This window comes from Oncorhynchus kisutch, linkage group LG4 (assembly GCF_002021735.2).
Source record: "Oncorhynchus kisutch isolate 150728-3 linkage group LG4, Okis_V2, whole genome shotgun sequence".
Lineage (NCBI taxonomy): Eukaryota > Metazoa > Chordata > Actinopteri > Salmoniformes > Salmonidae > Oncorhynchus > Oncorhynchus kisutch.
The window spans coordinates 19,639,368-19,661,884 of NC_034177.2; the positions used below are offsets into that span (position 1 = coordinate 19,639,368).

The 22,517-nt window shown below is 42.7% G+C and overlaps 1 protein-coding gene and 1 pseudogene across 3 annotated transcripts; both read right to left on the reverse strand.

Moving 5' to 3' along the window:
• Positions 1–631: 631 nt before the first annotated feature.
• On the reverse strand, positions 632–10,553 carry LOC109888547 (mitochondrial import inner membrane translocase subunit TIM44-like; annotated as a pseudogene).
• Positions 10,554–14,361: 3,808 nt separating this feature from the next.
• LOC109889205 (heterogeneous nuclear ribonucleoprotein M) lies at positions 14,362–21,229 on the reverse strand. Of its 3 annotated transcripts, XM_020480455.2 has the most exons (15): positions 20,960–21,229; positions 19,986–20,161; positions 18,286–18,338; positions 17,616–17,623; positions 17,431–17,524; positions 17,055–17,315; positions 16,745–16,948; positions 16,583–16,643; positions 16,325–16,429; positions 16,198–16,242; positions 15,998–16,066; positions 15,808–15,909; positions 15,141–15,706; positions 14,948–14,999; positions 14,362–14,746 (listed from the first exon to the last, which is right to left on the reverse strand). In XM_020480455.2, the coding sequence occupies exons 1-15, from the start codon at positions 20,998–21,000 to the stop codon at positions 14,583–14,585; spliced, it is 2,001 nt and encodes a 666-aa protein (XP_020336044.1). In that variant the 5' UTR covers positions 21,001–21,229; the 3' UTR covers positions 14,362–14,582. The 3 variants fall into 3 exon arrangements, with proteins under 3 accessions (XP_020336044.1, XP_020336045.1, XP_020336046.1); XM_020480456.2 differs by lacking the exon at positions 16,198–16,242; XM_020480457.2 differs by lacking the exons at positions 18,286–18,338; positions 20,960–21,229 and having other exon boundaries at positions 19,986–20,094.
• Between the last annotated feature and the right edge of the window lie 1,288 nt (positions 21,230–22,517).

Below are 22,517 nucleotides of genomic sequence, written 5' to 3' on the forward strand. Positions count from 1 at the left end.
AAGGGAAGAAGTTGGGCTATCGTAAATACAGTATCTTATGCATTCTAAATTACCGCCCATTTGGAAAAGGAAAATGCAATAAATATTTACTCTGGGCTGCGCTTCGGTAGGTTGGTGGTAGATGGAAGGCCGTGTTGCCCAACCGAGTCCTTTGAAGAATGTCTCTGGTGGTCAATTGTATACGTTGTTGTAACGTTGTTGTGTGGTAGACGGGATACTCTGTCTGTTCCTTCCTAACCTGCGTTTGCAGCTGTGGTTGCTAACTCGCGGCTAGGAGGTATCACTTCTGTAGTGAAGAAGAGTTCAAAGTTCATACCATTCGCAGCTTCGTTCTGTAGTTATTATCTGAACCATTCTGACATAAGACCGTCATCCTACATCCCCGGAACAGGAAGTTCTATTGTCGTCAAGGGCTTATATTGGAAGGGAGAGGAGGGCGTGTTTGAAAAGTTTTATAACCAAGGGTTTTGCAAATGTAACCTCAGTAGGGTAGAGAGAGGAAAAGGGGGGAAGAGGTATTTATGACTGTCATAAACCTAACCCGCAGGACAACGTCATGACACCAGGCAGGATGTGTCCATGGATTTATGCTACTTACGCCAAATCCTGACTCTGGCATCAGCATGACGCAACAGGAACCAGGATTTATTCGGACCAGGCAATATTTGTCCACTGCTCATTGTCCAGTGTTGGTGATGGCGTGCCCACTGGAGCCGCTTCTTGTTTTTAGCTGACAGAAGTAGAACCCGGTGTGGTCGTCTGCTGCAACAGCCCATCCGTGACAATAATTTGAGATGCTGTTCTGCACACCACTGTGGTGCTGCACTGTTATTTGTCTGTTTGTGGCCCCATTGTCACATCGTTCTCTGGAAACTCTAGACACTGTCGTGAGTGAAAAGCCCAGTCGTTTCTGAGATACTGACAATTATTCCACACCCTGAGTCGCTTACATCACCAGTTTTACCCATTCTAAAGTTCAATCGAACAGTAACTGAATGCCTCGATGCCCGTCTGCCTACTTTATATAGCAAGCCACGGCCATGTTACTCACTGTTTGTAGGAGCGATACATTCCGGGATGTAAACTGGGGAGGGACAAAAATGTCTTTTTTTGCACTCACCCCCGTCTCCGTGGTCAGGCTTCTCACCTACCGTTGCCACTTCGTTATCGTTCAGGGGACGCGCTGTAACTGGCAAGCTGCCTCCCCAGAGTGCGAGCTGATGCTGTAACTATGAATTTGGTTGCCTCTTCTTTCTTCAGTCACGGATATACACAAAACACGTTTTTTGGATTGAAAACAGCGAACTTTTGCGTCGCTGTACATTTTCGTGAACAGGTGGTGTACCTAATAAACTGGCCGATGACTGTATATTTTTTAAGGAATAGCTCTGTATTCATCATAACATATCATCCTAAATTATGATTCAGAAGGGTGATACTTAGTGACATCAATGAAAACTTAAGACACTAGACAGCAGTGGTATGCAGGGTGGTATGCTGCTGAATAAGAGTGGCAGACTGGCAGCACGTACTCATTAGCCTCGAAGACCTTGTTCTCATTTATTTCAGCCTTGGATGAAAAGTCGCTCCTCTTCCGTAGTCTCTTGGGGGCCCGGAGGGCCCACTCTGATTAAGATCATCAATCTCCTTCTTCACACTCTCCATACCCTGTGTGAGCACATACAGCAGGCTTAAGAGGAAATGCATGGCTGTTATGATGTGCTACCTAATCAGTGAGTTGATTCTGCACATTCCCTCCTGATCATTAGACTTACTTGGTTTATGCAGTGACAATAAAAAAACTGAGCAAGTGGCTGCTATTATGCAGTGAAACTGACCAAACCTGGTATTTGAAGTGCTGGATTGGTCATTTTGTACCTTCTCCCTGACTATTTAGGTCTCACCTGTGATATTGCTCTGAAGGCACCAGTCTTTCCCAGTTTCCCTCCACTCTTGGACACAGACTCTGCTTCCTCCATGCCTTCCTTGATCTTCTTCCCTATATCTGTACGACTGACCTCTTCCAGACCCTAAAAAACACACACAGGAACATTAACTTCTTATGTCTGACACTCACACCCTTTCTGTTGACATGACAAAGGCCTACTTATGTTATTAATGTCCATGTTGACATTTAATTAACATGCAGCGCTACATTTACCATACTCAGGTTCAGTGATCAAAGCTGATGACAGTGACTACAGCAGACAATCCATGTACAGTACCTCTTTCACAGTCTCTGAGAAGGTCCCTAACTTAGTCTTCAGAACTTCGGACGTCTTCAGTTTCAGACTATGGTTTTCTGAGGAAGAAAGTGAAATGGCATAGTGTGAAAAGTGAGAAGACAAAAAACAAATAATTGTCCAATCCAACCTGCCAAACAACATCCTTTGTCCAATGTGACAACGTGTGACACACGCTTCAATATATTTGCCGGGCCACAGATTTTGACCTAAATATAAAGGAATGAAGCTGTTCAATTTCCGCCAAGCTTGATTCAGAGCTTCCGATTCTTCCATCTTTTTGGCCTCCTCGCGAAACTCTTGATGTTCTCCTTCATCTCCTTGTTCTTTCTGAGCTCCTGCTTGAGGTTATCCAAGAACCCCCCCAAAGAAGCTTTTTCGGCCACCTCCCCTGTCTGATGCATACCGCACCTAGAGCAAGATATGGTCATTGTATTAGTTAGAGAGAGGAACACATTTCTGCATAAGAATAAAATAATTTTGGTTATCTGACAAATTCTGCATTCAACCACACACACTACATTGCAGGACAAGGCCTGGTTGGCTAAAGCAGAAACTGATTTGATCCACTGCTGTCTAAGCACTTTGAATGTTAAAACTAAGAACTTAGTGAACTGTAAAACAGAAAGGAAGGTACAATTCAAATTGTATACAATTAATGATTAGCATGATTATCACAAGCGGAACATTCACTGTTACCTGTGAGGAACTTGTGAGGGACCCACATATCCTGTATACATGAGGTCTGTTGTGTAGGAGCAATATGAAGGACTGGACACAAGAAAACTTTTAACACATTGCTGGAGGATGAAATGCACAATAAGAAAAACTCAAAACATTAGGAAACATTTTGTTCTAGCCACATTATGATTGGCCAAGATGCTTTGTTAGGCATACAATAAATACCTAAAACAAGTGATATCGCCAACTCATGAGATTTTGATAACAAAAACTGTTAAAGACAACAAAGCCTATCTTGCTTATGAAATTGACAGTTTACTCCTACTAGATGCTGTATGATTTTCAAAAATAACAGTTTTCAGAGAGTTACAAAAATAATCACTTCAGATAGTCTGGTTATACTCAATTGTTGCACAAAATGTAAATGATATCCATGTCATTTGTCTATGCTATTGAAATACGTACGCAAGTGTAAATAATGCAAATTCAAAATGTGTGTATTATTTTAATGACAGCAATAAACTTTTGCTTGGTGCAGATGTTCTACTGTTATGAATCAAGCCCCAAATACCAACAAGTCTTGCTGCTAAATTAGCGGGGTAGTCTGGTTGGGCATTTTGCAGTGGAGCAGTATATACTTGGAGTATAGACAATGGACCTGATCGGACAGCTCAGAGCTTCTGCTCTTTCCTGTCCATAAGAAACAATTGGATTGGTGGGAGAGGCAGGGCAGGCCAGGAGCAAGGAAGGAGGGTGTGGTCGAGCAAGGTATCCCCCGAGGCTAGATGCCCTAAGGTTTTTATCAGAATGGGCGTAGATTAGTTTCGCCTTTTTCTTTTCCCGACATGAGTTTGTGGTGTTTACTTAAAAAAAAATAAAAAAAACACAAGATAAAACTTCATTAAAATGATATCTCACAACTGTGCAGGGGGAGAGGGGTGGGGGCGCTAAGGAGAGTACATTCACATATATCTACACACTTTCATACACACACAATTGATTGTATTTTATTTTATTTTTTTGTGTACTTTAAAAAATGTTTTCCCCCCTCCCCTTTCCTCTCTTCTAGGTCAGTTTCAGCATTATGGACATGGGTATATCTGTGGTCCATTTGGCCTGTCCCACGGCTTCCTTCAACGATGGGTTGTGAGTGGCTCTATTGATGAACTTCTGGCCAATGATTGACTGTCTATTGTTGATTGATGTCAGTCCAGATATGCTGTTAACATAGTGATTGCTGATGTATCTTGGTAGTCTGAAAGCCATTTTTATTGCCATGTTTTGGACTATCTGTAGCCGATTCATCTGCTGCGGTGAAGCAGTTATCCAGGCTGGCAGGGGGTATTCAAAGAGGGGTCGGATGTAGCTGATGTAGACTTTCAGCACTGTCTGAGGTGAAGCTGTTATCCAGGCTGGCAGGGCGTATTCAAAGAGGGGTCGGATGTAGCTGATGTAGACTTTCAGCACTGTCTGAGGTGAAGCTGTTATCCAGGCTAGCAGGGCGTATTCAAAGAGGGGTCGGATGTAGCTGATGTAGACTTTCAGCACTGTCTGAGGTGAAGCTGTTATCCAGGCTAGCAGGGCGTATTCAAAGAGGGGTCGGATGTAGCTGATGTAGACTTTCAGCACTGTCTGAGGTGAAGCTGTTATCCAGGCTAGCAGGGCGTATTCAAAGAGGGGTCGGATGTAGCTGATGTAGACTTTCAGCACTGTCTGAGGTGAGGAACCATGTTTTCTTCAGCACAGCATTTTTAGGTGGTTTAGTCTTTTTCGTCCCTCTCTCTCTATGTTCGCTATATGGATTGTCCAGTGCATGTTCTTCTGGAAGGTGACTCCAAGGAATTTTGCTTCTTTTTCTACTTTTATTGTTTCACCGTAGAGTTTGAGATCTATGGGTTTCCTGTATTTTTTTGCTGGTGTGAAAGAGGACACATTGGGTCTTTTGTGGGTTAAATTTTACTCGCCACATGTTAGACCATGTCTCGATCATTTCAATAGACTTCTGAAGTTTTTTTGCAGCAAGTTGAGGACATTTGGAGCTGGACCAGTAGCAGAGGTCATCGGCAAACTGTGAGACTTGACCTATGGTGGGTGGAGGGTAGTAAATATCTGTTATGTAGAGTAGAAAAGGTAGCGGGCTTAGAACTGCCCCCTGTGGGACACCTGCTCCAGGGGTGAAAGGTAAGGATATGGCTGTGGAGACCTTCACTTTAATTGTACGGTTGTGGAGAAAGCTAGTGATGATGTTTCTGATTGAGATTGATAGTTTGAGATTGGAGTCTGCAAGCCGGAAATACAGTCCATTGTGCCACATCTTGTCAAATGCTTTCTCTTAAACAAAGAAAACCGCCAGGGTAAGTAATTTTTTCTTGAAGTTCCGAAGGATGTCTTCTAACAGTCTTAGAATGTTATCGGTGGTTGATCTTGTTTTCCTGAAGCCAGCTTGGTGGATTCCAAGGAGGCCCATTTCCTCAGAGTGGCAACTCAGTCTTTGGGTGAGTACTCTCTCAAACAGCTTCCCGACATGACTGAGGAGGCTGATTGGTCTATAACTTGTGACGTTGTATGGGTCTTTGCCAGGTTTGTGGATCATTGTGACAACTGCAGATTTCCAAGGTAGGGGAAAGTAGCCTTCCATGAGACATGCTGTGAAGAGGTTAGTGAGGAGGTGCAGGTATTCATCAGGTGCTTGTTTGATGAGTGTGCTGTCAATGTTGTCTTCCCCTGGTGCTTTGTTTTTGTTTTTTTCAGGTTAGTCTTGATTTCTTCAATGCTAACAGAGCGGGTGAGGGGATGGTCTACTGGTGTCAGATTTGAAGTGTACACTGTTTTCTGTATTTCTCTGTCGACAATGGTTTTCCAGTCTTTGTCAAAGAGAGGATCGTCGGGACAAGAATGAACATTTTGTAGGTGGTTTCTGAATAATGTTGCTTTTGTTTCGTTGTCTTCGATGAGCTGGTTTTGAGACTTTAGCACAGGTATGATATTTTTGGTTTTGTCTCTGTTGATTGTTTTGATTTTTTGCCAGAAGGCCCGGGGGTTGGTGTCTGCATCCAGCTGGTGATAAAAGGCAGTCCACTGTTTCTGATTGTGGAGGGTGAGTTGATGTCTGATGTGTGTGGAGGAGGACTTAGGCCATTTAGCCATGGACGCTTGTGTGTTGTTCATATACCGCCGTGCTGTGGCAGGTAAGCAAGAAATACATCCTTCGATTTGTGATAAAAGCACCAACTTTGTTACAGATGTGGATTCACGCATCATCGTTACAAAAATATCTTTATCTTTTCAAAAAACATTTCCAGACCAGGAGGTGGCAGTAGCACCAACGAAGGATCGGATTTCTCAGTTTAAACAGAAACCGAAGAGGGTGAAACCTGGGAAAGTATTAAAGCCAACAAACAGAACCCAGGCCCACAGTCAACAACACAAAAAAAGAAGTGAAAACATAAATAAAGAAATATTGCACGAGTATCAGTGGGTTTTCAATGCTGGTCCTTATGCTGGATAAAAAAAGAAGTGGTGGTTAAATCAAATCAACCAAATGTCATTTGCCACGTGCTGAATGGTGTAGAGTGGTACAGCGGTCTAAGGTACTGCATCTCAGTGGTAGAGGCGTCACTACAGACCCAGGTTTAATTCCAGGCTGTATCACAGCCGGTCGTAATTGGGAGTCCCATAGAGCGGCGCACAGTTGGCCCAGCATTGTCTGGGTTAAAGTTTGGCAGGGGTAGGCCGTCATTGTAAATAAGAATTTGGTCTCAACTGACTTGCCAAGTTAAATAAAACATTTACATAAATAGTGAAATTCTTAGGAGCCCTTCCCAGAAATGCAGATTTTAAAACTGTAACACAAGAGGAATAAAATAAAATACACAAGAATGAAGCAATATACAGGGAGTACCAGAGGTGCAGAGGTATGAGGTATTGAAGGTCAGTATGGACAAGAAGTCAGTGTAAAGAGACTAGGCATAAGATAATATAATAATGAGAGTAAAATAAAGAACAACAGCAGCAGCAAATGATGAGTGTGAATGTGTGTTTGTGTTGTGTCGGTATCAAATCAAATATTATTTGTCAAATGCGCCAGGTGTTTCACCTCACAGTGAAATGCTTACCTACAAGCCCTTAAACAACAATTCCATTTTAAAATAAATAAGTGTCAAGAAAGTATTTACTAAAATAAAATAAAGAAAAAAATAAAATAACAGTAACAAGGTTATATACAGGGGGTACCGGTACAGAGTCAATGTGCGGGGGCACAGGTTAGTTGAGATAATTGAGATAATATGTACATGTAGGTAGAGGTGTAAAGTGGCTATGCATATATAATAAACAGAGAGTAGTAGCAGCGTAATGCAGGAGTCTTATGCTGTTCAGGAGTCTTATGGCTTGGGGGTAGAAGCTGTTAAGCAGAGAGAAGTCTATGACCAGGGTGACTGTAGTCTTTGGCAATATTTAGGGACTTCCTCTGACACCGATAGAGGTCCTGGATGGCAAAAAGGTTGGCCCTAGTGATGTGCTAGGCCGTACGCACTACCCTCTGTAGGGGGGCGTACTCGGCCCTCCTTTTCCTGTTGTCCACGATCATCTCTTTTGTCTTCATCACGTTGAGGGAGAGGTTGTTATCCGGGCACCACACTGCCAGGTCTTACCTCCTCCCTATAGGCTGTCCCATCGTTGTAGGTGATCAGGCTGTTGTGTTTTCGGCAATTAATGATGCTGGTGTTGGATATATAATGGCGCCAGAGGAGATGGCTGCCATTTTGCGGTCCCCTAACCAATTGTACTATTGTGTGTGTTTTTCGCGTTATTTGTATCTTATTTTGTACATAATGTCTCTGCCACTGTCTCTTATGACCTTAAAAGGCTTCTAGATATCAGGACAGCGATTACTCACCTCGTACTGGAAGAACATTTTTTCTTTAACGAGTGGGAGGTGAAGGATTTACTCCAGACACCCGACAAGGCCCTGTCATTCACAGGAGAAAGAGACAGAGATATCGGGGACATAGGTCTGGATGCCTTGTAGGAATCCACCGGTGAGTGGGTAATCTGCCTTTAGCATTGGACCTATTAGCCAAAATAGACAAACTATGAGCACGTATATACAGTGGGGCAAAAAAGTATTTAGTCAGCCACCAATTGTGCAAGTTCTCCCACTTAAAAAGATGAGAGAGGCCTGTAATTTTCATCATAGGTACACTTCAATTATGACAGACAAAATTAGAGAAAAAAAATCCAGAAAATCACATTGTAGGATTTTTAATTAATTAATTTGCAAATTATGGTGGAAAATAAGTATTTGGTCACCTACAAACAAGCAAGATGGCTCTCACAGACCTGTAACTTCTTCTTTAAGAGGCTCCTCTGTCCTCCACTTGTTACCTGTATTAATGGCACCTGTTTGAACTTGTTATCAGTATAAAAGACACCTGTCCACAACCTCAGTCACACTCTAAACTCCACTATGGCCAAGACCAAAAAGCTGTCAAAGGACACCAGAAACAAAATTGTAGACCTGCACCAGGCTGGGAAGACTGAATCTGCAATAGGTAAGCAGCTTGGTTTGAAGAAATCAACTGTGCGAGCAATTATTAGGAAATGGAAGACATACAAGACCACTGATAATCTCCCTCGATCTGGGGCTCCACGCAAGATCTCACCCCATGGGGTCAAAATGATCACAAGAACGGTGAGCAAAAATCCCAGAACCACACGGGGGGGACCTAGTGAATGACCTGCAGAGAGCTGGGACCAATGTAACAAAGCCTACCATCAGTAACACACTACCCCGCCAGGGACTCAAATCCTGCAGTGCCAGACGTGTCCCCCTGCTTAAGCCAGTACATGTCCAGGCCCGTCTGAAGTTTGCTAGAGAGCATTTGGATGATCCAGAAGAAGATTGGGAGAATGTCATATGGTCAGATGAAACCAAAATATAACTTTTTGGTAAAAACTCAACTCGTCGTGTTTGGAGGACAAAGAATGCTGAGTTGCATCCAAAGAACACCATACCTACTGTGAAGCATGGGGGTGGAAACATCATGCTTTGGGGCTGTTTTTCTGCAAAGGGACCAGGACGACTGATCCGTGTAAAGGAAAGAATGAATGGGGCCATGTATTGTGAGATTTTGAGTGAAAACCAGCAAGGGCATTGAAGATGATACGTGGCTGGGTCTTTCAGCATGACAATGATCCCAAACACACCGCCCGGCAACGAAGGAGTGGCTTTGTAAGAAGCATTTCAAGGTTCTGGAGTGGCCTAGCCAGTCTCCAGATCTCAACCCCATAGAAAATCTTTGTAGGGAGTTGAAAGTCCGTGTTGCCCAGCAACAGGCCCAAATATCACTGCTCTAGAGATCTGCATGGAGGAATGGGCCAAAATACCAGCAACAGTGTGTGAAAACCTTGTGAAGACAGAAAACGTTTGACCTCTGTCATTGCCAACAAAGGGTATATAACAAAGCATTGAGATAAACTTTTGTTATTGACCAAATAGTTATTTTCCACCATAATTTGCAAATAAATTCATAAAAAAATCTTACAATGTGAATTTCTGGATTTTATTTTTTAAATTTTGTCTGTCATAGTTGAAGTGTACCTATGATGAAAATTACAGGCCTCTCTCATATTTTTAAGTGAGAGAACTTGCACAATTGGTGGCTGACTAAATACTTTTTTGCCCCACTGTATATCCTACCAACGGGACATGAAAAACTGTAATATCTTGTGTTCACCGAGTTGTGGCTGAATGACGACATGAATAACATACAGCTGGCGGGTTTTACTCTTTTTCGGCAGCAACCTCTGGTAAGACAAAGGATGGCGGTCTATGTATATTTGTAAACAACAGCTAGTGCACGAAATCTAAGGAAGTCTCAAGGTTTTGCTCGCCTGAGGCAGAGTATCTCATGATAAGCTGAAGACCACACTATCTACCAAGAGAGTTTTCATCTATATTCTTCGTAGCTGTCTATTTACCACCACAAACCGATGCTGGCACACGAGCAAAACCTCAAGACTTAATATTAGAATTCGTGCAACAGATATTGACAAATAGACACAGACCGCCACCCCTTGGCTTACCGGAGGCAGCTGTTCTATCTTGCCGATGCATGAAAAACCCAGCCAGCTGTATGTTATCCATGTTGTTATTCAGCCAAAACTCTGAGAAATATAAGATATTACCAAAAAAGTTGTATATTTTAGATTCTAGAGTAGCCACCCTTTGCCTTGATGACAACTTTACACACTCTAATGGTGGTGAAATTACAAGATTATGTTATAATACTGTTATTGCATCAAATGGTTGTTTTATGTAACAGAATAGAGTTCTTAGAACTCTCATGTATCTGTGTTAACGCTGACAGTAGATTTATGATGCCTTAGGTGATAAACCTAACAAGCCACATTCCATTCATGTGAGGGAGATTGCTCCGGTCTGACTGGACTGTACCAGGGTGAGATGGCTTGGGTTGAGAGGAACCTCGTTTTCGGGGCCAAATCCTGGTTTCCTTACAATGAGAACAGTCTTCAAAGCAAATACTGTTATCAATGTATTTAATAGCAAATGCTATCTGGCTGGGGGATACTCCTTTCTCATATATTAAGTCTCACCTTGTGACCCATTCCATACATCTGTTGTTTGTCATGTAGACTAGGGGGGTGTATCTTTGCCATATACAAGATCTTGGTATTCTTTGTGTTAGGGCTCTCAACCCAACAGTCAAGAGTTTTGAGTTGACCAGCCTCGTTAGAGCACTCATTCACTTGTGTGTGTGTGGTAAGGCCTACTTTCCTTATTAATAAGTGAACAAATAAATTACTTTAAGTATTAACTCTGACTTGTGTGATATGTTTGTCTCTCCTCATTTGAGAATAAAGAAATAACCACAATTCTTAGCATTCTCTCAACCAGAATGCTTTTCCAACAGTCTTGAAGGAGTTCCCACATACAGTGCCTTGCGAAAGTATTCGGCCCCCTTGACCTTTGCGACCTTTTGCCACATTTCAGGCTTCAAACATAAAGATATAAAACTGTATTTTTTTGTGAAGAATCAACAACAAGTGGGACACAATCATGAAGTGGAACGACATTTATTGGATATTTCAAACTTTTTAAAATCAAAAACGGAAAAATTGGGCGTGCAAAATTATTCAGCCCCCTTAAGTTAATACTTTGTAGCGCCACCTTTTGCTGCGATTACAGCTGTAAGTCGCTTGGGGTATGTCTCTATCAGTTTTGCACATCGAGAGACTGACATTTTTTCCCATTCCTCCTTGCAAAACAGCTCGAGCTCAGTGAGGTTGGATGGAGAGCATTTGTGAACAGCAGTTTTCAGTTCTTTCCACAGATTCTAGATTGGATTCAGGTTTGGACTTTGACTTGGCCATTCTAACACCTGGATATGTTTATTTTTGAACCATTCCATTGTAGATTTTGCTTTATGTTTTGGATCATTGTCTTGTTGGAAGACAAATCTACGTCCCAGTCTCAGGTCTTTTGCAGACTCCATCAGGTTTTCTTCCAGAATGGTCCTGTATTTGGCTCCATCCATCTTCCCATCAATTTTAACCATCTTCCCTGTCCCTGCTGAAGAAAAGCAGGCCCAAACCATGATGCTGCCACCATCATGTTTGACAGTGGGGATGGTGTGTTCAGGGTGATGAGCTGTGTTGCTTTTACACCAAACATAACGTTTTGCATTGTTGCCAAAAAGTTCAATTTTGGTTTCATCTGACCAGAGCACCTTCTTCCACATGTTTGGTGTGTCTCCCAGGTGGCTTGTGGCAAACTTTAAACAACACTTTTTATGGATATCTTTAAGAAATGGCTTTCTTCTTGCCACTCTTCCATAAAGGCCAGATTTGTACAATATACGACTGATTGTTGTCCTATGGACAGAGTCTCCCACCTCCGCTGTAGATCTCTGCAGTTCATCCAGAGTGTTCATGGGCCTCTTGGCTGCATCTCTGATCAGTCTTCTCCTTGTATGAGCTGAAAGTTTAGAGGGACGGCCGGGTCTTGGTAGATTTGCAGTGGTCTGATACTCCTTCCATTTCAATATTATCGCTTGCACAGTGCTCCTTGGGATGTTTAAAGCTTGGGAAATCTTTTTGTATCCAAATCCGGCTTTAAACTTCTTCACAACAGTATCTCGGACCTGCCTGGTGTGTTCCTTGTTCTTCATGATGCTCGCTGCGCTTTTAACGGACCTCTGAGACTATCACAGTGCAGGTGCATTTATTTGGAGACTTGATTAACACAGGTGGATTGTATTTATCATCATTAGTCATTTAGGTCAACATTGGATCATTCAGAGATCCTCACTGAACTTCTGGAGAGTTTGCTGCACTGAAAGTAAAGGGGCTGAATAATTTTGCACGCCCAATTTTTCAGTTTTTGATTTGTTAAAAAAGTTTGAAATATCCAATAAATGTCGTTCCACTTCATGATTGTGTCCCACTTGTTGTTGAATCTTCACAAAAAAAATACAGTTTTATATCTTTATGTTTGAAGCCTGAAATGTGGCAAAAGGTCGCAAAGTTCAAGGGGGCCGAATACTTTCGCAAGGCACTGTATGCTGAGCACATGTTGGCTGCATTTCCTTCACTCTGTGGTCCAACTCATCCCAAACAATCTCATTTGGGTTGAGATTGGGTGATTGTGGAGGCCAGGTCATCTGATGCAGCACTCCATCACTCTCCTTTGTCAAATATCCCTTACACAGCCCGGAGGTGTATTTTGGGTCATTGTCCTGTTGAAAATGACAGTCCCACTAAGCTCAAACCAGATGGGATGGCGTATCGCTGCAGAATGCTGTGGTAGCCATGCTGGTTAAGTGTGCCTTGAATTCTAAATAAATCACTGACCGTGATAACACCTCCTCCTCCATGCTTCACGGTAACTATACATGCAGAGATCATCCATTCACCTACTCTGCGTCTCACAAATACACGGCAATGTCTATTGCTCATGTGTCTTGGCCCAAGCAAGTCATCTTCTTATTGGTGTCCTTTAGTAGTGGTTTCTTTGCAGCAAATCGAGCCACGAAGGCCTGATTCACGCAGTCTTCTCTGAACAATCAAATTGATTTATAAAACCCTTTCTTACATCAGATGTCAAAGTGCTGTACAGAAACCCAGCCTAAAATCCCAAACAGCAAATAATGCAGGTGTAGAAGCACGGTGGCTAGGAAAACCCCCCTAGAAAGGCCAGAACCTAGGAAGAAACCAGGCTCTGAGGGGTAGCCTGTCCTCTTCTGGCTGTGCCGGGTGAAGATAACAGAACATGGCCAAGATGTTCATAGATGACCAGCGGGGTCAGATAAATGGTTGTAGAGGGTGCAACATGTCAGCACCTGAGGAGTAAATGTCAGTTGGCTTTTCACAGCTGATCATTCAGAGTATCTCTACCGCTCCAGCGGTCTATAGAGTTGAAAACAGCAGTCAAGCAAGCGCCAGGACTGTCTCCTAAAGTTGATTCAGCTGCAGATCAGGGCACCACCAGTACAGAGCTTGGTCAGGAATGGCAGAAGGCAGGTGTGAGTGCATCTGCACGCACAGTGAGGCGAAGACTTTGATAGCCTGGAGTCAAGGGCAGCAAAGAAACCACTTCTCTCCAGGAAAAACATCAGGGACAGACTGATTCTGCAAAGGGTACAGGGATTGGACTGCTGAAGACAAGTCATTTTCTCTGATGAATCCCCTTTCCGATTGTTTGGGGCATCCAGAAAAAAGCTTGTCCGGAGAAGACAAGGTGAACGCTACCATCAGTCTTGTGTCATGCCAACAGTAAAGCATCCTGAGACCATTCATGTGTGGGGTTGCTTCTCAGCCAAGGGACTGGGCTCACTCACAATTTTGCCTAAGAACACAGCCATGGTAACACATCCTCCGAGAGCAACTTCTCCCAACTATCCAGGAACAGTTGTAACGAATAATGACTTTTCCAGCATGATGGAGCACCTTGCCAATAGGCAATCGTGATAAGTGACTCGGGAAACGAAACATCGATATTTTGGGTACATAGCCAGGAAACTCCCCAGACCTTAATCCCATTGAGAATTTGTGGTCAACCTCAAGAGGGTGGACTAACAAACCAACAAACTCCCAAGCATGGATTACGCAAGAATGGGCTGCCATCAGTCAGGATGTGGCCCAGAAGTTAATTGACAGCATGCCAGGGTGTATTGCAGAGGTCTTGAAAAAGGATCAACACTGCAAATATTGACTCTTTGCATCAACTTCATGTAATTGTCAATAAAAGCCTTTGACACTTATGAAATGCTTGTTATTATACTCCAGTATTCCATAGCAACATCTGACAAAAATATCCAAAGACACTAAAGCAGCAAACTTTGTGGAAATTAATGTGTCATTCTCAACTTTTGGCCACGACTGTACATGTCAGTGGCAAGGAAGACCGAAAACAAAATTCCAATGGTGATATTTATTATCAAAACACCTTATAGATCAAAGGCAATGAAGTGAAGCATTACAGGTAAAATATAAAGAAATTTAAATTTGGTCACAAATTATGCAGGGACAAGAACTAACTAAAAATACACTTGCGCAGTTACAATTGCCTAAAAAACAAGAAGTGTGGAAAGGTCGATACAGGGCTGCAAATATCAGGGCCATAATGACACTGGACGATTACGCATTTCTGTCGATTCTGACATCGATCTCTCTTCCATTCAGCCTGTAGCCATTCATGGTGCGACAGGCTCTCTCTGCAGTCTCCGGGTTGTCAAAGCGAACCACGCCACAGCCCTTGGACTTGCCATTCTCCATCTTGATGTCAGCATATTGGACAATACCTACAGTAGAAAGCACATTAAAGCTGTTAGCCAAAATATTTTGGCTGAAGTGCCAATTGAATTTTGGGTCAGAAAGACTTCCATGGTGTCATTACCTAATTAAACATTCCATTCGCATGCCTCTCAATTCTGTCAAATGAAATTTTTGCTAAGTTTGTGGGAAGTCCCCACATTAATGAAATGAGTGGATTATGTTCTTACCGCATGTATTGAAGTTATCCTTCAGCATTTTCCAGGTGAAGTCAAAGGGCAGCTACAAAGAGAGTCAAATCAATAAGTTTAGTGGTCTGTGTTGAATACAACCTTCCAGATGAGTCTAAATAAAATCAATATTCTGAATACACGCCAACCACACATTTGGGGACAGTTGATCATTATTTATATAAAAGCTTACATTTCTGACAAAGATCTGGCAGCCCTTCCTGGCGTTGGCTCCAGGACCTCCGGCCCCCCCAAAGCCATTTCCTCCAAAGCCCCCACGCTCCATCTCAGCTGGCCGGTCAAACTGGCCGCCAACACCGACAGCGCCCATGCGGTCCATGGTGGAGCCCATGCGGTCAAGCCCGGTGGCCGGGAAGCGGTCGATACCGGCTGACCCCATGCGGTCAAAGTTGGTTCCCATCCTCTCCATGCGGTCCGCCATGCCCATGGGAGAGGCGAAGTCCAGGCCAGCAGGCATACGTTCCAAACTGGACGGGCCTAGGCGGTCAAACCCAGCTGGGCCCAGGCGGTCCACACTGGAGCTCATACGGTCCAGCCCAGAACCAAGCCTGTCCATACTGGGCCCCAGCCGGTCCAGCCCAGAGCCCATCCTGTCAAAGGCAGACCCCCCTAGCCTGTCCAGATCAGACACGCGGTCCATCCTCTCCATCCCCATGCGCTCCATTCCACCCAGACGGTCCATTCCACCACCCAAGCGATCCATGCCAGAGCTCATGCGGTCCATGCCCAGTGAGCTACCTGTAAGTCAAGGAAAAACAACTAGTGAGACATTTCAGGTCCTGTGAGAAATCAGCGTCAGATGTGTTAGGAAGAATTGCGCAAACCCTAAAAGTACTAACCCATTCCTCTTTCAAAGGATTCTCCAAAATTATTGCGAGACATGCCCATATCATTTCGACCAAACTCCCGGTCAAAAGAACCACCAAGCCCACGGTCCATCTCTGACAAGGCAAGAGATTAAACTATTAGAAGACAAACTAATGTTTCACGAACACGTGAATCTGTATTGTGTGAATTTAATTTCCTTACCATTCATCCTGCCCATTCCAGATGGTCCAAAACGCTCCATGTTGTTCATTCCACCAAAGTTATCCATGCCTGGGAGAAAATAATGGCAAGAAAGTTAAATCTACAATATAGTGTATTAGAGAAAAAAAGGGCAGGAAAAACACGATGCAAAATATGTTAAACTATACCCATTCAATGGACGCAGTACAAAAAGTACATACCTCCCATTCTACCCATGCCACCACCAAAGCCCATGCCATCCATGCCTACAAACCAAACAAACAGTGAGTGACTGAACCAAGCCAAATGAAAAGTCCACTGCAGAGGATGACAAAGACAGCTCCATACCCCCAGGTCCCATGTTGCCCATTCCTCCACCTCCTCTGTTCAGTGCGGTGGCGTCAATGGGTTGGCCACCAGGCCCAAGTCCCAGCCCGATGCCACTAAGGCCACCTGAGGGAAAAGAAATGGACGATTGAGAGAAAGAAACACAACAGACCCCATTGAAGATTGTGGAAGCTAGCCTTGAACATCAAAATGCGTTGGACAGACTTCTCTTTACATTTCGGGGGGGGGGGGGGGGGGGGGGGGGCGCATTGTACATACGGGGTAGTGCTGGGGGTCTCTCAGGAGGTGCAAAGTCTCCTTTTGGCAAGGACTTCTCATCCTGAAATATCCAACAAGTATCAGTTAAAATACATTCAAAAATGTGTACAAGGAATATAACATGTGTTAATATTAGTGTGCACACACTAATATGTTGCTCACCAGCTTGACATGCATGACCCGGTTGAAAAGCAGTTGACCGTTGAACATACTGACGGCTTGGACAGCTTCAATAGGCATGTCAAAGGTGACGGTGCCCATGCCCCTGCTATTCCCATCTTTGTCCTCCAGGATGTCAGTGCGCACCACCACACCTGCCATGCCAAACACCTCCTTCAGCTTCTTCCAGCCAACCTTGTAGTCCAGCTGGACACAAAACAGTGTTAACTTGGTTAAAATACTTGCAATATCATAATTTAAAATAATACCAAAAACAATGTTTATTGGGCATACTGGACTACAATCAACTTACATTAGCTACAAAGACAGTGCTTCCAATCTTGCCAGCCTGCAGCCCGTGGATGATCTCATTGGGGATGTTGGAGTTGTTCATGAGGCTGGGGGGGATGTTGACCATGGGTGGCGCGCCCGGTCCTGGGCCCATGCGGTCCATGTTCATTCGCTCCATATTCATGCGATCCATGCCCATGTTCATTCCACCATGGCCACCGGGGGGTCCACCACCACCCTGGGACCTGTGGGCATCCCTCTGGGCAATCACACCATCTGGGTCCTGAGGAAGAGAGACATGGACAACATCACTAAACAGAGAAAAAAGGCTTAGTGGTAGATTTTTGTTCTTCTGGTGGTAACAAGTGCCAGTAGCATCTTAAAAACAGACTGCTCACCTCTTTGACCTTCAGGGGCCGCCCATTCAGGTTGTGCTTGTTGACCTTCTCCACAGCCTTCTTCATCAGTTCCTCAGTCCTGAACTCAACAACCCTGTTCACACAAACATTGTGATGACCACCAGGAACTTAGAATAACCTTCAGACACCTATTAGAATCAAGACAGAATGACGAAAATACTTACGCGCAACCCTTGGTTGATTGAAGACCACACAGCAGCATCATTGAAGTAGAAAACAACATTCAAGTTAGTAATCAGTTGTGGCACTGTAGAGAACAATAGTATTCAGGGGGCTGAATTACTCTTATGAAAGGGCCAAACACATTCTACTCACTTGTATGGCCATAGCCTTGAACAGTCAGCTACTCTTCCAAAATTATTAGACCGCTTAAAAGCTGGTCACCAGACAATATAGCAAATACAGAGGTTGTCTGGTGAATCTAAACCCTTAACATTGTACACAAAGGCAGAAGTCCCAGACAAAATGCACTCCTTTGAAGGAAATATCTGTTCCACAAAAACAATTACATGGGCTCAAATCTATTACATGTAACAGCCATGTTACAACCTCTTGGGGGGCTGGGCCCCATTTTAGATTAAGCCCCAGATGAACAAATCCACAGCAAAAGGGGACTTTCCCAGCTACTGCAATCACATGGGATTGGCTACAGAAACCCGAATTCCCAATCAGACACCAAGATGACCTCTTTCAGTGCCACAGACTGCACCATGTTTTCTGTCCAGTGTCACCCACTTGACACATTCATCAAAACTCATCCAGATCTGAACATCCCCCACAATGAAAGAAAAGATAACTCAAGCTGACAAACACAGGTTCGTCTATTGCACTTACCCTCGATTTGCCTTCTCCGTCCATTAAGTGTTCCACGTACGTTACCTCACCCACTACAAATCAGATTCCAGACGACACACACCAGGGGAGAGAAGCCGAGAAAACAATGGGGGTTTAGAGCAGACAAGCGGTTGGTGACCGTGAGCTCGGCCTGCTACTCCAGAGCCTCCCCCCCAGCACCTCAATTCTGGTACAGGTCTACAAAAGACAAGCTCTTACTGGATCTTAAAATGACTTCTTAGCCTGTCCTTGTAGAGTCCCCAAACACCAAGCGCAATAGATTGAAGAGAACAATCGTCAAATAGCTAACAACATCTAAATCGGGTGAGTTATCATAAAGGAACCATTTTCGAAGTGAGGATAAAGTTGACAGAATGAGTTACGTTTGCAGAGTCATTTGAAACCATGAGTCCACCCTTCCAAAATACATGTTCCTTGTTAAATGTATTTGGAACCACTGACTGATACAACTGTTCGGACGCACCTTTGAACATAAACTACACTAAAAACTAAATTGTACCAACTCAACTAACGCCAATGTCTGAAGAACATTGACATTTTTGGAAAGCTGTACAGACATTGGACCTGGAGAGGCACAACAGTGTCCAAATGTGTTTTTAACTAACAGAGGGACAACCATGGCTAATTCCAGCAAATGAGTGCGCCATAAATGGACAGGAACCAATCCTCAGCTGAAACAAGGACAGCCGTGAGAAGCTGCTTCATTTTGTAGACCTGTACCCCAAGAAATCCCAAGCACACATCTGTAATTGGTACAACATGGAGATCTGCGGAAACGACAAACCTAAAAAAGAGAATGCAATTTAACGCCACATTCAATTATTATATCCAAACACTAAAAACTGTTTCTGAAAGGCATTGGTAACCTCTCAGAACACCCATGCTTAATCATGATTAAAAGCAGGTGCTATTTATTACATTAGTGCTAACTTATATTATAGCTTTGCCAAAGCCATGTAAACCACCATTTAAACTTCGATAAACAGTACACCATTCCTTTTGTTGCAGGACTCAATTTGAAGACAAAAAGAAGTCGAGGACAACTAGCCCATGCTGCAAATTAACATTAAATAGAACCAATTAAACATTTCTTATTTTGACATAATTTCCAAGAAAATGATAACGCAAAGAACATAAGACCAGCTTTAATAATTGTAGTATGGGCACCTGAGAGAAATTCAGTATGTCTCAAGGCAATGCGGACCGTTTTCCCTTTTCAGCTATATACACACACAAACCACAAGACCCAACACAATTGATGGCCCATACACTATAAGCCATGTACCAAATTTGAAGACCTCCCTTTAGGTTGTATAGTCCCATTGTTCAAGCAAGTGTAGCTGCAGTGATCAAGGACTCCAAAATGAAGTACAAATTCATAATGCTATTCACAGCACTATAAAAAATGACTAGCCAAAGGCAGAAATCACAGAGAGAACTATTCTGAAATCTAAACCATCCAAGACTTAGGACACAGGCCAATCCATGGAAAGGCCACTCAGTCTGTATACCAAGAACCTCATAGCTATGAATTGCAACCTAGGCCCTTTACAGATTTGCCAGATGCCTTCCAGTGAACAAGGTGAAGTGGTTCAACGCAAATGACCTGTTATGGGAGGTTTTATTAGCCTTGATGGACTCCATATCTATAACGGATCTAACTTAACTTAAAACCATACCTTTTTCTTTCATTAGGTCTTTGAGTGCCTGCCATTTCACATCATATGGAATGTTGCTGACAAACACACGGTATCTCTTTGATGGGTTTCCATAGGGTTCAAAGCGACCACCTCCACGCTTCTGGGGCCTTTCCTTCCTGACACTGGGTTCATGCTTGGCCTTGCCGTTAATTTCCCTTAGGGAAAAAAGAACGGGAAGTGATTAATAGAGTAACGATAATACGCCGGTCTGATGATGAAAAAAGGTTAACGTCCACTAACAAAAAAAATACTTAGGCAAGTAAACGTTACATTTCTAGACTGCAGTACAAAAGGGCAACTAGTTGTAAATTACTAGCTAGCTTCGTTCTACAACTAACTTTAGGCATGTATGTTAACGATTCTAACTTTGACTTTGTTTACAGATCGTTTAATATAGCTAAATGTTAACTAATACAAATGCTTAGTTACCGGACGAAGCTACACCAATCAAGAGTTTGGCTAAGACTAAGACTCCCATATTACAAGCCAACTTGTATTAGCTAACGTTAACTTCCCTTTCTCCCATTTTCAGACACACGATATATCATATAAAAAAGGTAGCTAACTAGCGTTATTCCGTATTTTGTGAATAGTTGGCCAGTACACGAGCTTAGTTAACCAAAATAGCAAGTGATGGCGTACTAAACAAAAAAATGGAGGGAGAGGACAGGTTAGGTAACGTTAGCAGACTAGCTAATTTTCTAATCTCATGCGGTGTGGTGGCACTGGTGCACGCACGTAGTTCACATTGTGGCTAGCATAGCAAGAAGAATCCATTGTTTAGCTATTTTAGTGATTAGCTAGGTAGGTATCAATTTAGCTGTTAACTTCTCAAAACAATACAGACTAAACATATACGAGAATTTGACGAGTGGAAAATGTAAAGAAAGGTTACTAGGTAGCTAGCTGCCAGCCCCCAAAAAAAGAATTCATGAAATAAATCAAAACGTTACCCCTGGCCTGGTTTCTCCGGAGCAGCGGCCTCGGTCGACATCTTCTTGCGCAGTTAGCTAATCCTGTTTCGTTGCGGAATAAATTTTTGGTCAATAGAATACCTCAACAACGCTGATAAAATATTGTCGAAATTTGACAGTGTTCCTTCACTTTAGCAGTATTAAATAAATAACTGTTTTAATGTATTTTTGGCGCGACGGGCTGCTAGTCAACAAGCTAACATTGGTGAAATGGCGGATGAATACACCCGTTTCAATTTATTCGCTGGGTTGCCAAGGAGAGTGAAGCATGCTGGGAATTTGGCTCTGGCGACCGCTCAGAATCCAAGTACAATTATATATATATATTTTTATTGAATATATAAATCCGTTACCTGTTCGAAACATGGCAAAATGTTTCACAGTTTCAATTTTGTTTACACTGTTTTTTTTAATCATGGCAAGGAAAGGAGTTTCTAAACCCAGAGACAACATCACGAGACTTCCGAGAACGTTTTTTATTTTTATTAATATCAAATCAATACATAAAGCACATGAGGGAACACAAGCATACATAGATTACAAACAATAGACAATCGAGCTAGGGGGTACAATATCACATTACACAAGGACCTTAAGGGACATGCATATACTTACAATTCTAACAGCTTTTTTGTTAGTAGAGCATTTAACCGTCTTAAAATACAGTTTAATTTATTTTTGTAGGGTACGAAAATGTGGTTCTGTTTGGAAATTTACATTTGTGTATATGAAATTTGGCCAAAAGAATAATGAAATTAATTACATAAAAATGATTCCGCTTATTTCTATTGTATGTAAAGAATCCAAACAGTACATCTCTCCACAAGTGTAAAATCTTCATAAATGTGTTCAATTATAAACCTACTGATGTCTTGCCACAGTTTTCTTACATGCATACAATGCAAAAAAATATGCACAACTGTTTCTGGGTGGTCATTACAAAAGGAGCAATTTGAGTTGATGTTTTCCTTAAAACTTCTTCATATAGTGGTTGGCAGGATAATATTTATGAATAATTTTAAAGGAAACATCCTTAATTTTGTTAACAAGTAGGTGTGTGTGGCAACACCCAAACTTTTTTCCAACAGATATTATCAATAAATCCATTCCAATAAGGCATGACATAAGGTATAGATCCTGCTGAAACAAGGATCGTATCGCTCTGTTGTTGAATGGACCAAAAGAGAAACAAATCTTTCCTACTGATGAGTCAACAGGGTCAACAGAAGGTAGGCTCTGAGGGTCAGGTCTTGACATGTTCCTGAATAACATGGCATCTAAAACAATTGAAAAATCTTTAGGTGTTACAGGGACCTTGTAAAGTGATAAGAATTCTTTATAACTGAGTAAAAGACCCTCTGCATTTACCAGTTGGCTCACCAATAGGATATTATTTCGGAACCAATATTCTAAAAACAGAGAGGTATTTTTATACAATATATCCCGATTATTCCATATATAATATCTGTGTGGAGAAAAATTGTGTTTATAAATTAAGGACCATGACAAGAAAACCTGCCGATGAAAAGCAGAAAGT

What these genes read in the sequence shown, in the direction of transcription:
- LOC109889205 (XM_020480455.2), bottom strand. Translation starts at nt 21,000, where the DNA reads ATGTCGACCGAGGCCGCTGCTCCGGAGAAACCAGGCCAGGG. An exon ending in GGGCAACATGGGACCTGGGG is followed by an intron (nt 16,243 to 16,324) that starts GTATGGAGCTGT and finishes TTTGGTTTGTAG; the next exon opens with GCATGGATGGCATGGGCTTT. An exon ending in GGATAACTTCAATACATGCG is followed by an intron (nt 14,747 to 14,947) that starts GTAAGAACATAA and finishes TTTCTACTGTAG; the next exon opens with GTATTGTCCAATATGCTGAC.